The sequence below is a fragment of the Phaenicophaeus curvirostris genome, chromosome 16, assembly GCF_032191515.1.
Source record: "Phaenicophaeus curvirostris isolate KB17595 chromosome 16, BPBGC_Pcur_1.0, whole genome shotgun sequence".
NCBI classification, from domain to species: domain Eukaryota; kingdom Metazoa; phylum Chordata; class Aves; order Cuculiformes; family Cuculidae; genus Phaenicophaeus; species Phaenicophaeus curvirostris.
Genome location: NC_091407.1, coordinates 8,524,403 through 8,540,044, shown reverse-complemented (window position 1 = coordinate 8,540,044; position 15,642 = coordinate 8,524,403). Strand labels below are relative to the sequence as shown.

Genomic DNA, 15,642 nt, shown 5'->3' with positions numbered 1-15,642 from the left:
TCCTGGAGCCCCTTTCCATACTGGAATGCCACTGTTTTCCAATATATCTCATAGTGGACACAGTATTTCATTCCCAAGACCAGCAAAGGCTCGAGCTTTTTGAAAATTCAATGAATTTTCTATGGTCCTTTTCTGCCTCAAGGCTCACATTATGGCTATGGAAATTGTTTTCCATGCTTTTAAACAGTTGCATCATTTATGAGCCCAAATCTTCTACTGCAGAGCGCTCTGGTGCTGAGCTGGCCAAGCACCGTGCTGAGGCAGGACTGGATGTGGGCCAGAGCTATGCTGACCCTCCACCTGAAGCCCCATCTCCCACCTGCAGGCTCTACCAGAGGGTTCAAGCAGGAAGAACAGTCTGGATTTCACATCTTATTCCTTTCTTTTGGAAATGCCACACAGGGAAGACATGATATGGGTGTTTTGGAAATGTTTTTCTACCACTCTGACAGCAGCAAACTAAAGGCTAAGAGCTGTACATGATGTTCATACAAGCCTCTCATGAAATGAACAGCTGGTAATTGAGATCTCTCCTGCTTCTCCTATGCAAAGAGAGAGAAATAACGGGCTACAACACCTCCTCCTGAGGCAGAGAACAACCATCTTGTGCTCATCAGATGGCACTGGTGTTTAAAATAGCTTTATTGGGGCTGCCCCAGCCCTGGAGGTGTTCAGGGACAGGTTCAATGAGGCTTTCAGCAACCTCATCCAGCGGAAGGTGTCCCTGTCTGTGGCAGAGGGGTTGGAACTGGGTGATCTTTGAAGTCCCTTCCAAACCAAACCATTCTATGATTCTGTATCAGAGCCCACAGTCACCCCTGCTTGGATTCAAAGCCTGTGCCAAGTGGATGAGACTTCCCCATCAGCTAGAGAACATAAGTCTTGCTCCCACACCAGCAGGTTATAGGACAAAGCTCCAGTTTCTCTCCAAGGTCCACCTTCAGGAGAACAAACCCCACCTGCCCTGTACCCTCCAGCCCAGGCAGGGATGGGCTCCGAGAGCCGTAGGATCCCACCCACTGAAGAGGCGAACATCCCGATTCTGCTGCAACGGATGCAGGTTGGTCCAGCACAAAACTGGAGTCACCACAAAACACAACCACAATCACAGACTGGAAAACACTCTTCTGAAAGAGAAGTCACCAGTGTTGATTTTTGTGTTGTTCTGTTTGTTGCTGGTTTTCCCCTCCACTACCAGAAAGACCCTTTGAGAAGCCACCATGACTGCACCAGCATCTGATTGACTTTGAAGGCAACTCCGCAAGGAGTGGGTGAAAGGGATTTGGAAAAGTACTTGGCATTAGGGGCTCCCTGCCTTTTCCAGCCACCGAAGAACAACAAGTCTTCCTGCCAAGGGCTATTACCAGACAAACCGAGAGAGATCAGAGGCACAAAGGAGGTTGCTAAGGAGTCAAGTGTGGGATCCCTGCAGAGAGGAGGAGGCTGCAGCTGGGACGGCAAAGGTCAGAACATTGCAGACATCATTTTCCAAAAATTCCCATGAAGCCCCGGCGCAGGAGCCGGGAGCCTGGCCTGGCCGTGCTCGCTGATGAATAATGAGAAAGCCATAAAAGAAAGCTCCCTTTCTTCCCTCCTACCCACGCTAATGTAATAAAACAAATTAGAATAATTATTCTCCATTTCAGAGCCGTAATGCCCAGGATCAGGGCACGCTTGTCACCGGAATGACAACTACATCCGTTTGATTCTTCTTCTTTTCTTTTCTATTTACAGAGATAGCCTAAATTCCAACTTTTATTGCATTACATCTAATGCGATTTTACTACAGGCATCCAGATTCTGTTTGCTTCAAAGTCTTCATTATTTTTGCCAGAAAGTTCATCTCCCTTATTAGCTAATCATGTCCCCACCCTTCCTAGTAACCTTTCAAATGCCACCCACGTTATGACACTTCTAACAGCACCCAAGTGAAAACAAAACATGAGAAACAAGGTTTAACATGAACCACCAGTTCCTGAAAATAATTTGCTGGAGTTGGTTAAAAGATAAATTCTTTGTAAGTGTTAAAAAAAGGGGAAAAATAATTTTTAAAGTGATTAAATACCTAATGATATACAAATAATGGAAATAATTGATTCTCTCTTTGTGCAAACACATCTCTCTGAAAAAATCATAGAATCATGGGATGGTTCGGTTTGGAAGAGAACTCAAACCCATCCAGTCCCACTCCCTGCTATGGGCAGAGACACCTCCCACTGGATCAGGGGCTCCAAGCCCCATCCAACCTGGCCTTGAACCCCTCCAGGGATGGGGCAGCCACCACTGCTCTGGGCAACCTGGGCCAAGGGCAATAAATGGGTGATATCTACTAGGAAACAATAATGAGAATTTGGTGGAAGAATTAATTGCTAATTATTATAAATCTTTTTGCACTATTTCTTTCCCAAGTCTGTCACTTTAAATGATCTTTTTTTTTTACTCCTGTAAAAGGGGAAACATTTTTTGTTTAGACTCAAAACACTAGGAGTTAAATTATTTGCTAAGTCTCTGCCTGCCAAAAATCACTCCAGGACTCCTCTGGGCTGCAGCAGCGTCTTGTGAGGATGAACAGCTGAGAGAGGCAGAGCTGGGACATGGGGGGGGTCAGTCTGTAGTTACATTCAGAGAAGGAAATGTGGGAAGTGGGAAAAAAATAAAAAGGAACATGGGTTACAGAGAGTAAAGCAAAGAGAGGGAGCGCCAAGGCACAAATCACAACTGAAAAGATGCCCTTGGGTTTCCCCAAAGTCCCACCGGGCCCCTCAGGACCTGCCACACCAGGCAGCAAATTCTGGGAAGGGCTCTCCAAGACAGGAAGATAAGATCATAGAATCATTGAGGTTGGGAAAGACCTCGAAGCTCACCCAGTCCAACCGTCAGCCCAACCCCACAGTGCCGACTCAGGCATGACCCCAAGTGCCACATCTACATGTTTTTTGAATCCCTCTAGGGACGGAGACACCTCCACTGCCCTGGGCAGTTAGTTCCAATGCTTTGCTGCTCTTTCAGTAAAGAAACTTTTCCTAATGTCTAATCTAAACCTCCCCTGGCACAACTTGAGGCCATAAAAAAGAGAAGAACCTCATCTCAGGTGCCCAGTGTGCTGCCAGCCTGGCGTGGTGAGCCGCCCCTCCAACAGCTTGATGCATCATGCAAGGGACACGCTAAGGACACGGCACACAAAGTAGATGATTATAGCATTGCTATATAAAAATACATATATATTATGAATATTATTATCCTATTATTACAGAACATGCACAAGAAAGGATATAATTCTTGGGGCAAGTGTGAGGCTTTTCTTAAGCTTCGTGGTCCTGCTGGGAGAGGAGCCCACAGGGCAGGGACCCATCTGGACACAGACCCTGCCGAGTCCTCCCAACCCCAGCACCTGCATTGGCCACAGACAGAGTGGCAGCTTTAAACCTGAATTTCCTTGCTTTGGGCACTTTTAAATTAAAGTGGTAATGTGCTTTAAATCCTGTTTCCCTGCTTTTTCACTACGCTCTTCAATCCTTTCCTCCAAAAACTAATCAAGATGTCTCAGACTCACTTACATTCTCTGCTCCAGCCACCTTCCCTGGTAACTTATTCCATATGGCTGAGATCCTTTGCGAGACACAGCTCCACCTTGATTCCCTATTTACTTCCAGTTTCCCAGTGTGCTGTTACACCCCCCAATGCTTGGATGCTTGTCTATGCTGCCATGAGAAAGAGATGCAGCAGGTTTGCAGGAACAAGAGAGTGGGAATCTCTAGTTCAGAGGCAATCACAGAGATGATCCGAGGGCTGAAGCACCTCCCACACAAGGACGGGCTGAGACAGTTGGGGTTGTGAGAAGAGAAGGCTCTGAGCAGCTTCCAGTGTTGAAAGGGGCTCCAGGAAAGCTGTGGAGAGGTTTTTGATCAGGGAGGGTAGGGACAGGATGAAGAGGAATGACTTTAGGCTGCAAGAGGGGAGACTGAGATGAGATCTGAGGAAGAAATGTTTTGCTGTGAATGTGGGGAGGCCCTGGCCCAGGTTGCCCAGAGCAGGGGTGGCTGCCTCATTCCTGGAGGGGTTCAAGGCCAGGTTGGATGGGGCTTGGAGCCCCTGATCCAGTGGGAGGTGTCCCTGCCCATGGCAGGGGGTGGAACTGGATAGGCTTAAGGTCCCTTCCAATCCAAATATCCAATGATTCTATAATTCAACCATCGACCATCGTTTCTGATAAGATATTCCCAGTGACACCTCCCTTGCTCAGCACATACACTGGGATGGGATCTATGTTCTCAGCACAACACACAGTCCCTGGCTGTGTGTCATACAGCAACCTGCCAGGTGCCACATCTATATCTCATAACAAGAAAGCTGCGGAGGGAAGAGGCACAAGAGATGGTTTTAAGTGGAGATGATGAAAAGCTACGTAAAGTGAAGCCCATCACCGCTGCTTGGCGCTTCCAGAGGGACCACAGATACCCAACGGCACCGAGTGCCATGTGCAAGCAGCAGTCACATCGGCTCTGGTATAAGAAAACAGCATCAACTCTCGCTTCTCATTGGCCTCAAGTCCAACCTGACCTAAAGACATTCTGTGTGCCTCATGTTTTACAGGAGGAACAGCAGCCGTAAATGGATAACGACCTTTCCATGCTGCCCCGAGTGCCGGCTGCGCAGCTGCAGCAACACAGAGCTGCAGTAAAGCAGCAGCAGCTTGTGCTTCCAGGCAGGGCTCCCTCGCCCGACTTGTTCCGCTAACTTCACCTGCGGCAGCAATCCAGACACTCGTTAAAAACCTTCACAAACGCTTCAAATATCCCCAAGCCTTAGACAACACGAATAGGACAGAGCACATGTGCAAAAGCTGTCACACGCCCCCAACAGAAACCACTTGCATCTCCTTCGCTCATAGCCGCCTGCTATTTAACGCTCCCCAGTTAAGTTAAGATGTAAGAGGGCAAGGACAGATCTCGGCATGGACCTTGGCAGGCCTAAACCCGGCCACACACGATTGCAGCACCGAGCACGAAAAATCTGTCCAAGTGGGAAAGTGCCCCAGCACCTTGCTGGGAGCAGCACAGCATCCTCTGCTGGGAGCAGCACAGCATCCTCTGCCGCACGCGGGGCTGCCACAGCTCTCTCCTGCTCAGCCCACACCCATTCAGGTTTCCCCACTCTCTCAGCTTGGGATCTTTAAGGTGTCTTCCAACCCAAGCTATTCTATGATCTGTTTCCCCAACCCAGTCCCTAATTCATCACCTCCAACTGGAAGAGGCAACACTATGTGAAGTTAGACCTGAACTCACTACCCACCCCGTTTAAATCTGCTTTACTGACAGAAAGATGTGCTGGTGGGAGGGAAGAGGCCCACATTTAACTGCCTCTTGTCAAAAAACCCCTCTGGTGGGAGACTGGAGGAGCTGTGGGTAACAAGCAGAGGCAACCCTCGGGAATAATCAGTGAGGACATCATCAAAGTCATGTCTACGGTGAAAAGCATCAGCCTTTGCAAGCCAAGACTCAGCTCGACGCAGCCTGAGCTCCTCCACAGCCTCACACCTCAAGCCAGATGGGCGTTAAAGTTCACGAGATGCAGGAAAACCCCATGGCAGAGAAATCAGAAGACATCCCTGACACTCAGTGCAGCCACCATTCACCCACTGAGGGGGGCAAAGAGGATGAGCTTTGCCCAGGGTTCTTCCCAAAACCTCATTAAATCACATTCCCACGCTCTTATCCCTTTACACGTGTTTTTCCAGTTACTAAGTTTTATCAGCGTTACCATAGCTACGCACACAGGTGTTGATGAAAATCGAATTCTCACATTTCTGAGCAAGTACGCACACAACATTTTGTAGACCCAAGTGATGAAGAAACAGAAACTGTACTTTATGGTTTATGTATGCAATCGCTAATGGCTTTCAGGACCAAAGGAGCTGCTACGAAGCTTCAGCACCGTGGTGTCAGCAATTCATAGCTGCTCCCAGCCTGCCCCACCACGAACGGAATGGGTATTTGGGTTCCTCCAGCCCAGTGCACTGCAGCAGGTGACTACACAAAATATATGAATTTGCCAAAGTTGGCATCTACCTTCAAGCCTTTTGCAAGAAAGAATGGGACTAGCGTTTGCTGAACAGGGTGTTAGTGCTGTATAAGATCACAGCCCCAGTAACACAGCAAGAGCATGGCCCAGACAGCACCACTGGGACTTGGCTTTGAGAAGCCACAGGATGCAGGGAAGATGCTGTTCCACTGATCCAGGGAGGCACAAATACTCCTTGAACAAGTCCCATTACTAAGAATCAGGTGATTATAAGGAGGATGTTGGTCTCTTCTCCCATGGAACAAGTGATAGGATGAGAGGAAACGGCCTCAAGTTGCACTAAGGGAGGTTTAGATTGGATATTAGGAACAATTTCTTCACTGGCAGAGTAGTAAAGCCCTGGCAGAGGCTGCCCAGGGCAGTGGGGGAGTTTCCGTCCCTGGAGGTGTTCAAAAAAGTGTGTAGACTTGGCACTTGGGGACATGGTTTACTCGGCACGGTGGTGTTGGGCTGATGGTTGGACTGGATGAGTTCAGAGGCCTTTTCCAGCCTCAATGATTCTATGATTCTATTCTAGTATTCTATAAAAATCCGCAGTTTAGCTGAACGGCTGCCAGAGCTGAGACCCCGCCAGGACTGCGGTGAGGGGCTCACAGAAGAGTCTGCCCCAGTCTGAGGAGCCGGGCCAAAAGAACGCAGACAGCCCCACCATTCCCAGACCATCAAATGCACCGAGTCCAACAACGGCTCTACAGGGAACTGAGCAGCTGGAAAACAAACTCAGTCTACTGAAAAGATCTATACTTAATAACGGGCTGAGGCGTGAGAGTCCAGCATTAGGCCTTTGATGTCTTCCCAGGAAGCTGCTGTCATCAAGACACCTCATTACCACCAGGCAACAGTGAAGCACCTCACCAAGAGCAGAGGCTGCTCCCTCTGTCGAGACACTGCTGCTCAGAGAATGTCCCTGGTTAACATCTCACGGGCTTAGCACCCACCTCTGCTTAGCCATCTCTTAATTCTCATGGAAACACAAACCAAGGCTTTGCATCTTCTAAGTGTCAAGAAACAAGTGACAGAGTCACAAGCAAAACGACAAAGACATTGAGTCACTGAGCACTTCTGAGGCAAATCAGCCCTGTAAATGCCTGTTTGCATCACTTATTTCCTAACAAGCTGCTCGTTCACACAAAGGGACCGCTCTTCTGTTGCCTCTGCATGTTCCTAAGAAGCATCCGTCTTTACATCCTGCACTAATGGATTATTAGGAACATCAAACATATAGATTGAATCACATAATTACGCCTTATAAAAAGCTGGAAATATTTGAGATCAGCCCAGCACTTGCTGCCAATCAAACCCCAGCAGCAGAGCCTGCCCGCGTTCCTCGCCTCCTCCAAGTATGCAGCCGGGATTATTCTGCTTCTCACAGGCTCTATCTCTATCTCTGTATCTGGAGGGCAGGGATAGGATGAGGAGGAAGAGTTTTCAGCTGAAAGAAGAGAGATTAAGATGAGATACTAGGAAGAAATGTTTTGCTGCGAGGGTGGGGAGGCCCTGGCCCAGGTTGCCCAGAGCAGTGGTGGCTGCCCCATCCCTGGAGGTGTTCAAGGCCAGGTTGGATGGAGCTTGGAGCCCCTGATCCAGTGGAAGGTGTCCCTGCCCATCTAAGTGTGTTTCCAGCTTGCATATGGCCCTGCTCACCTAACATCCAACACAAGGTGAGGAGAACCAAGCCGATCCCAGGGAATACTCTTGAAGGACAGTGTTTTACGAGAAAAACTTTACCCCAGCCAGCTCAAAGAGTCCCTGAAGATCTGGGCAGGCAAGTCAAACTTTCCTTCTGTGTAAGACTCCCAATCCTACCCCTGGGAAAAACCTCCTTCAGCCCACATTTGTGCACATGTTCCACCTCCTGCCCAGATTAGGGAAGAAACCAAAGACGGTCTGGGAGCAGGTGCACCTGCACTCCTGAGGATACTTTGGTTTCACGCATTACATACGCTTCCCGGTGCCTGCAAGCGTCATTACCCATGCCGAGAAGGAAACGTACACGTGTTTGGGCCCTGAAGCATTAAAGATACCATCAATCACCGATTTCCACTTGCTTATATAGATCCCCATCTAATGGCCTTTCAATGTTTTCCTGTCCCATGCCTGTTACTGACACATCAGTAACCCAGGCAGCCAAGGGACGCAAGGTGGCATCTCTTCAGCAGAGGGTACTCCCTAAAATAACACAAGAGTTATTACTGTCCGGATAAAACCAAGAAGCAGCACAGAGAACAGTAACAAAGTTGTCTGGTGAGCATGGTTTTCCTTTCTATCCAACCTGTTCCGTAATTCAGAATATGACACAAATCAGCAGGAACAGATACAACTGGATACTGGGCAATATCCAAAGAAGCAGATATTCATACTCCTTTGTTTGTCCTCCTTAAAATAAACACCAATAACCAGGCAAAAGACTCCGTGCACCAGAGCTTGAAGCATTCCCTGCTACACACTCCTTCTTCCTAACCAGAAAAGTTCCTAACCTACAGGACTCCAGTATGCTGGACCAGGGTTTCCTGCCTGGATGAGACGCACTTTTTGCCATCACCTCCAAAATGCAAAAATGTGAAGTCTACTCACTGCTCCAAGCATGATCCTGAAAATCAGCCACCGAAAGCCCCAGATGACAATGTTGGAAGGAGGAGAGCGTTGCGGCAGGCGGGAGAGGGTCCAGAGTGGGCAGAGGAAGATCCCCAGGAATCCTGTTTCCAGGAGCTGCGATTCCCATCCTGCAGTGCCAGCATGTGAGAAATTAAAGAGAAAATAGTTATAGTAGAATCCTGTAAGATATCCTCTCACAAATTTTAAACAACCCAAAAATAAAACCAAACTTGTAACGCTTTTTATGTTTATCTTGGGGGAACTTGATGCCAACTCTGCCCTAACACACCCATCGCACACTGGGAATTCAGATACTTTATGCTATAACAATAATGATATGCACCTACGTTTGGTGCAATGGGTTGTGTTGTTCTCCAGGAGAACAGATCGAGACTTTTGTGGTTCATGTGGTTATTTCATGCAGCATGAAGTGAAAGAAAAAAATATGAACTTTCATGAATTTTTTAATAATTAAAAAAATCAGAATGCAAAATGCCCAAATCACCCATCAGGCCAGTTTTCCGTGTTGCTGGATTTGGCACAATGACTCTAGATCAGATACCAGGGGAGCTGAGGGCAGAGTGCAGCCTTTTAAGCACACAGCAAACCTGTTGCCTGTAGTATCGGGCACACTGGAGAAGACAGACTACAATCTACTTCATGCAAATCTCCACTTTGCATTTTCCAGCCCAGCACAGAGTACAAATATTGAAATAATTCTTCAGGAAGAGGAGCCAGAGCACAGCCATTCTGTTTGGACAGGTGAAGCCCAACCTCCACTACATATTTAAGTCATGAGATACCGATGTCAAAATCAAATGACTCCAACTTTATCCCATCTCTAATTACATACTCTTAACTTCAAATATTTCCGTGTGATGCGATTGCACTCTGAAGCCATGAAAAAAGAAAGACACTGGATGGCACAGTAAATGGACAGTTCCTGAAAACTCAGTAACCTCCTCAGAGCCATTTAAGATGCTGCAATTCCCACACACATGTCTACAAAAATTAAACCAGACGGTGCCTGCGTGTGGGTCACTTGCACCCATTTTCCTTCCCAAGTGGGAACCAAAAGAATGGTGAAGCATTGCAAGAGGCTACCCAGGGAAATTGTGAAGTCACCATCTCTGGAGGGGTTCAAACAATGTTCAGCTGTGGCACTTTGGGACATAGTTTAGTAGGTATGGTGGGGTTGGGATGGCGGCTATATTGCATGAGCTTAGAAGTCTAGAAGCCTAAGTCTAGAGCCTTAGAACGAGCTTAGAAGCTGAAAGAGGGGAAATAGAGATAGAATCATAGAATTCACAGAGATGCAATTTTAGGAAGAAACGTTTCCCTGTGAGGGCGAGGAGGCCATGGACCAGGCTGCCCAGAGCAGTGGTGGCTGCCCCATCCCTGGAGGTGTTCAAGACCAGGTTGGATGGGGCTCTGAGCAACTGCATCCAGTGGGAGGTGTCCCTGCCCATGGCAGGGGGTGGAACTGGATGGACTTTGAGGTCCTTTCTAACCCAAACCATTCCACGATTCTATGACTTTGTCACACAAGCAAGACTATGTTGGATTTCCTTTAAAATATTTGAAGTAGCAGTCACACAATCTCCTTAATATGCACAAGGTCCTTTAAATCAGAATGTAATGTGCTGGCACGTTTTTGACAAAAACACTATTATATGTGAACCAGCTTTTAAAACATCCCCATTCTCCTTCTATATACCCTTTGGTTTCTAGAGAAGACACCCCAACCACCAGAATTAGCACTTCTGCGAGGAGAAGCGAGGTATATTGTTATCAAAGCAGCTGCACCAGGAAAGCAACAGCTAACACAGAATGTGAAAGGTTAATTGTTACTGAACACAGCCGCAAACAGCAGTTATGGGTCTAACTGGCACCAAACTGGTAGTACATCTCCTTCAGTGCTGCCTGCACAAGAATCCCACTGTTATCAGTGTTTTCATATGGTAATCGCTGTGTTCCCCCGCAGACATATAGGATGCGTGCTGGATGGCTGAGCAGAAGGCGGGCACCTCTGCATCTCATAGAATCATGGAACGGTTTTGGCTGGAAGGGACCCCAAAGCCCGTCCAGTTCCAGCAGGGTCACCTCCCACTGGATCAGGGTGCTCAGAGCCTCATCCAGTCTTCAAACGGCCTTTACATCCATATATTTGCATCTCCCTTTGCAGAGCAGCATCGTCTCTCACCAAGCAGGACTTGAGGGGCAATTTCTTAATCTTATTTTTATACAAATTTTCTCACAGATACATTTGCGTGCGTGGACGGAAGGGGCGTGAAAGCCTGGTGTGATCCTGCGTGACACATTCCTTGCACATTAAATGTGTTATACGAGCACGCATCCAGCGTGCGTGGAAGGAAGAGGCATGAAAGGATGGCGTGATCACAAGCAACACATTTCTTTCACATTAGATGGGTTATATGAACAGGCATCTGGCACGCAGGGACACGTGCATGAGTGCGCGTGTGTCCGGAGCGAAGCCGAAGCCTTCCCGGTATGTGGCCTCCAAGGCTCATGAGTTCAGCCCTGCACCTGTGCTCCTTGTTCCACAGCGACAACTTTGAATCCTGGCACCACCACCACCCGGCTGCGAGTCCAACAGCATAATCCGAGGCGACCGGTGCCAGCGAGGGGGACAGCTCAGCGCCGCGGTGGGAGGACCCGAGTAAACAGTGCTGCCAGCTGTTGGGAGAAACCTCTTAAATTACCCGCTGCTGACAACGGGGGCTGGCAGCGGGCGCAGCTAAGCCAGCACCAAACAGGGTTTAACTTGCAAGTGCAGCCAAGGACAAACTACGGTCACAGCGCCGATTCACAAGTCTCCCTCTAAACCTCTTCGGCTTGCAGCTAAATCCTGTCCAGCCCTAGTTGCTCCGCACCCGCCGAGGGCAAGGGCAGATTTGCTAGTGCAGATGAAGCGTTGTGCTGTGCTGTGCTCTGCCTCTGACCTTCGTATCAGATCACAGCGAGCTTCGGCTACAAACCCAGTCCAAGATGCAGATCTGCACGGAGAGGCTCTGATTTATTAACAGCCCTCTTCCTGACGGACTGAGTCTCCACAGCTGGTAATGTGGTCATGCAGATCAATTTTCCATACTAGCACACATCACCCAAACAGCCTCATACCCTGCCCTGGGCAGCGGAAGCTCCTCTCCAGCTGCCATCCATCTCCTTTCCACCCCAAGCAGCTCCTCACCCTTCCCTGCGGCAGCCCTCCCAGTCGGAACCCACTGCCAAAGCTGTCACTGCTCGCCCCTTCCCCATTTAGCAGGGGCTCATCCTGGCTGTAACCTGTTACTCCTCTTACAGGCTTCATCTTGCGCAAACAAAGTACTGTTTGATGCTACTCCATAAGCAACGCAAGCCCTCGTGATGGTGGGATTAGCCGAAATGCTACACATGTCATAGAAGCCCTGTGGATTCTATCCCACCTCCCACTGAATCATGTTGCCAAAAGCCCCATCCAACCTGGCCTTGAACACCTCCAGGGATGGGGCAGCCACCACTGCTCTGGGAAACCTGGGCCAGGGCCTCCCCACCCTCACAGCAAAACATTTCTTCCTAAGATCTCATCTCAATCTCCCCTCTTTCAGCTGAAAACCATTCCCCCTTGTCCTATCCCTGCGGTCCCTGATGTCTTCGGCTAAAAATTACAGCTAAATTGTGAAGATTTTCAAAGACGCGAACACGCTGTTCAACACAACTATCCCCACCGCACAGAGTAAAAGCAGGGAGCTCTGCTCCACCTCACATTCACTTCATTGTAAATTGATATTGGGAAGCAAGATTATAAGATCCATCAACAAAACCCATGTATTTCTACTGCTGACTTACAAACAGTTGTTCCCGTCTACCCTTTAATGCCTCAGACTCAAAATCCCTTGCAATCTTAGACAGGTTTGAGGCCGTAACCATGTGTCTGCTGAAGACTGAGCATTGCCACCTTTTAACACCACTGTTGAGGCTCCCAAAGCCTAAACACGCCTGCAGGGAATCAACCAAGTCATAACACCTTGGCAGGGACGACTTTAAGCACGACAGGTACTTGGCTAACCCATGCAGCTAAGTAACAACAGTATTTTCCACCCTGTCCTTATCCTCCTCTTCTTGCTCCTCACCAGGCAAAGCTGATGAGATGTACTTGCTGCTGGCAATAGGACCGGTGGCACTGCCAGGCTAAGGTGCCCAATGCAACCACATCCCCGTCTCCACCAAACGTACCAGGAACCACATACTGAACCCTCCTCCAAGTTGCAGAAATTCCCACCCTCAGCAGTCTGTAGGACAGTTCTTGCACACCAAAAACATGGCCATGAAGGATCATCTCCATAACCTGGGCAGACCCAGATGGGGAATCAATAATCCCCTCCTTGGGGCTGTGAGAGGGAAGGGAAGGCGCTGGCCATCGGGTGCTTCAGGGGCATCCACGTGGCAGCCAAGGAGCATCACACACGCCGAGAAACTAGCAGCAACGTGGGCATCACAACACCAGTAATAGAGCAAAGATCTTTCATAGTGATGCCAGTTGATCACACACAGCGACATTTCCCAACTTGAACATTTTTGGACCTAAGCCCGTTTTATAAACAGCAGCAAACCCCATGATATTTTGCGGCATCGGGGCTATCTTGGAAAGGCAGCTCCCATCCTCAAAGCTCCAACCAACACATCCTCCTGGTCTGGGCTAAACCTCAAGGCTCACCTTCGCCCCAGTCCCTCCGGCCCCAGCGCACACTGATACTGCTGGGAACGAAAGGGTCACGTTGTTGACCCACCTGCTCCTGTTTTCTTCAGTTGGATCTAGTCAAATTTCAGCAGCTGCAGCGCGGCACAAAGCGCCCCATTGTTATCTCCAGCACAGCCGGAGAGGGAGCCACGGGGTTTTTTTTTTTGGGGGGGGGGGTGGGGGGAGGAAGAATTGAAATAAAATAAACTGCCAATGGTGGCTGCACTTGCCCCACACGCATTTGGAATGTTTGCTACAAGCTCCCAACCTGGTGTAGCAAAATCCAGAGTTTGGCATTTTCTAGAGGTCTCTGCTGGGGCAGAGGAGGAGCAGCAGGGCGGATATGCCGGGGGGACAGGAAAGAAAGGGAAGGGGAGGAAGCAAAAACAAACAAAAAAAAGAGCTTTCCCATTTTCCTTTTAGGGTTTTCAAATGTTTTTCTTCTTCAAAATTATCTAAAAGCTACGAAATTCAGCTCAACACCAAGCGATCTCTAGAGTCAAAACCCATTTGCTGCTTTATAGAGGAACTGCGAATGCCAGGACCACGCGGTCTCACTGAGCCCTTCAGCAGAGACCGTACACGCCAGAAGGAACATCTGATGTGCTGTAGAAAGCACTACTGGTGCTTAACATGTAGAAAACCCCAGCAATTTGGCATGAACGGTGTCCAGAAAAGGCCAAAGCAGCCCCATTACAGCTCCCTATAGAAAGTATTAGTTCTAATATTCCTTCGTAAGATCTCATCTCAATCTCCCTTCTTGCAGCTGAAAACCGTTCCCTCTTGTCCTGTCCCTGCCCTCCCTGATCAAGAGCCCCTCCCCAGCTTTCCTGGAGCCCCTTTCGGTACTCCTCTTTTCTTCTTAAAACACGGGATAAGGTGAAATGCTCTTTTTTGTACGTACATACCTACACATCAGGTTTAGAGACAACATGTTTGCATAGCACAGGCAAATGCTTCTATGCATTTTGCCGCGCTCTCCGCAGCCCGCGCACCAGGAGCGGGCACGCAGCTGTCTCCCTGCGATATTGGGTGTCACAGCGCCCAGCAGCCAGCGCAGGAGATACCCAATACGGACTGACTTACCCTGGAATCGGATTAACTGCTCCTGAGCCTCTCCTCCCCACCTCCCTGAGATTTACTATCAGATAAATTCAGTTATAGCGTTAAAACACCTGTTGAAAACTGCACGGGTTATGCCGATGACTAGAGCTTATCCTGACCAAGGACTCCAGGCTGCAATGCTCATTGCAGCTACCACGTGCGGTTCAACTGATGCAAACGGAGCCGTGTCCAGCAGTGAGGAACATCTGAGCAATGAGGTATCAACCTGCCAGGGTGCTCTGCCCCACCAGTCATCCCTCTCACCTTCCCCACCGGAGGCTCCTCCCTCCCGCTGCCATCTGCGCTCACCTGCCATGAGCAGAAACAAATTGAAATAGAAAATGCTCCAAACTGAACTGATGTATCGATGCTTCTTATAATAAGTACATGTTGCCTTGAAGAATAGCCCCATCAAACTTATCCCTCTCTTCCAACTATGAAAGCTAAATCTCATGAAAAAACACATCCCACCCCCCAAAAACCACCCACGGACAATGAATGTTGAGCTTCTCACCCACCAGCACCCCAAGTCCTTCTCTTCAGGGCTGCTCTCAATCCAGTCTCCACCCAGCCTGAATTTGTGCTAGAGATTGCCCTGACCCAAGCACAGGTCCTTGCTCTTGGCCTTGTTGAACTTCGTGAGGTTCACACAGCCTCACCTCTCCAGGTCCTCCTGGATGGCATCTTCCCACGGTCAGTCTCTGCTGTACCCACTTTCCCCAGCCATCACCTCTATTAAATGTTTCAAACTTTCCATATGCCAAAGAGATAAGAGACTGGTGATAACTTCACGTTTCTGCAGCCAACAGAAGAGTTCTTGATGGTTTTGGAAGATTTGGAAAACTGTTATCAACAACTTTTGTTCTTAAAGTATAAACCACACAGAAAAAAAATTTAACATAAAAACTTTTAAAAGCTTCCAAGTGCTCTCCAGGGTAGTCATTAGGAACTACTTAGGTACCAGGAGGGTGATAACAGTGAGTTAATGCAGCTTTAAATTAGCCCTCCTTCCAGGCAGAACTTTAAGTGACAAAGGAATCAGTTGGGAGGACTCTTATTTTATTTTTTAAATAATGAAGGTAATGGATTTCCTGTTTTTAGCTCTGTGGGCGGCTGTCATT

The 15,642-nt window shown here is 48.6% G+C and overlaps 1 protein-coding gene across 2 annotated transcripts in view; it reads right to left on the bottom strand.

The window, feature by feature from the left end:
* Positions 1–15,642, bottom strand: part of LMF1 (lipase maturation factor 1) — a 191,911-nt gene that overhangs the window by 127,046 nt on the left and 49,223 nt on the right. For both annotated transcript variants that reach the window (XM_069869999.1, XM_069870000.1), the window contains one exon: positions 8,656–8,804. In XM_069869999.1, the coding sequence (XP_069726100.1) occupies positions 8,656–8,804 (149 nt within the window). The remainder of the gene's footprint in view (positions 1–8,655; positions 8,805–15,642) is intronic.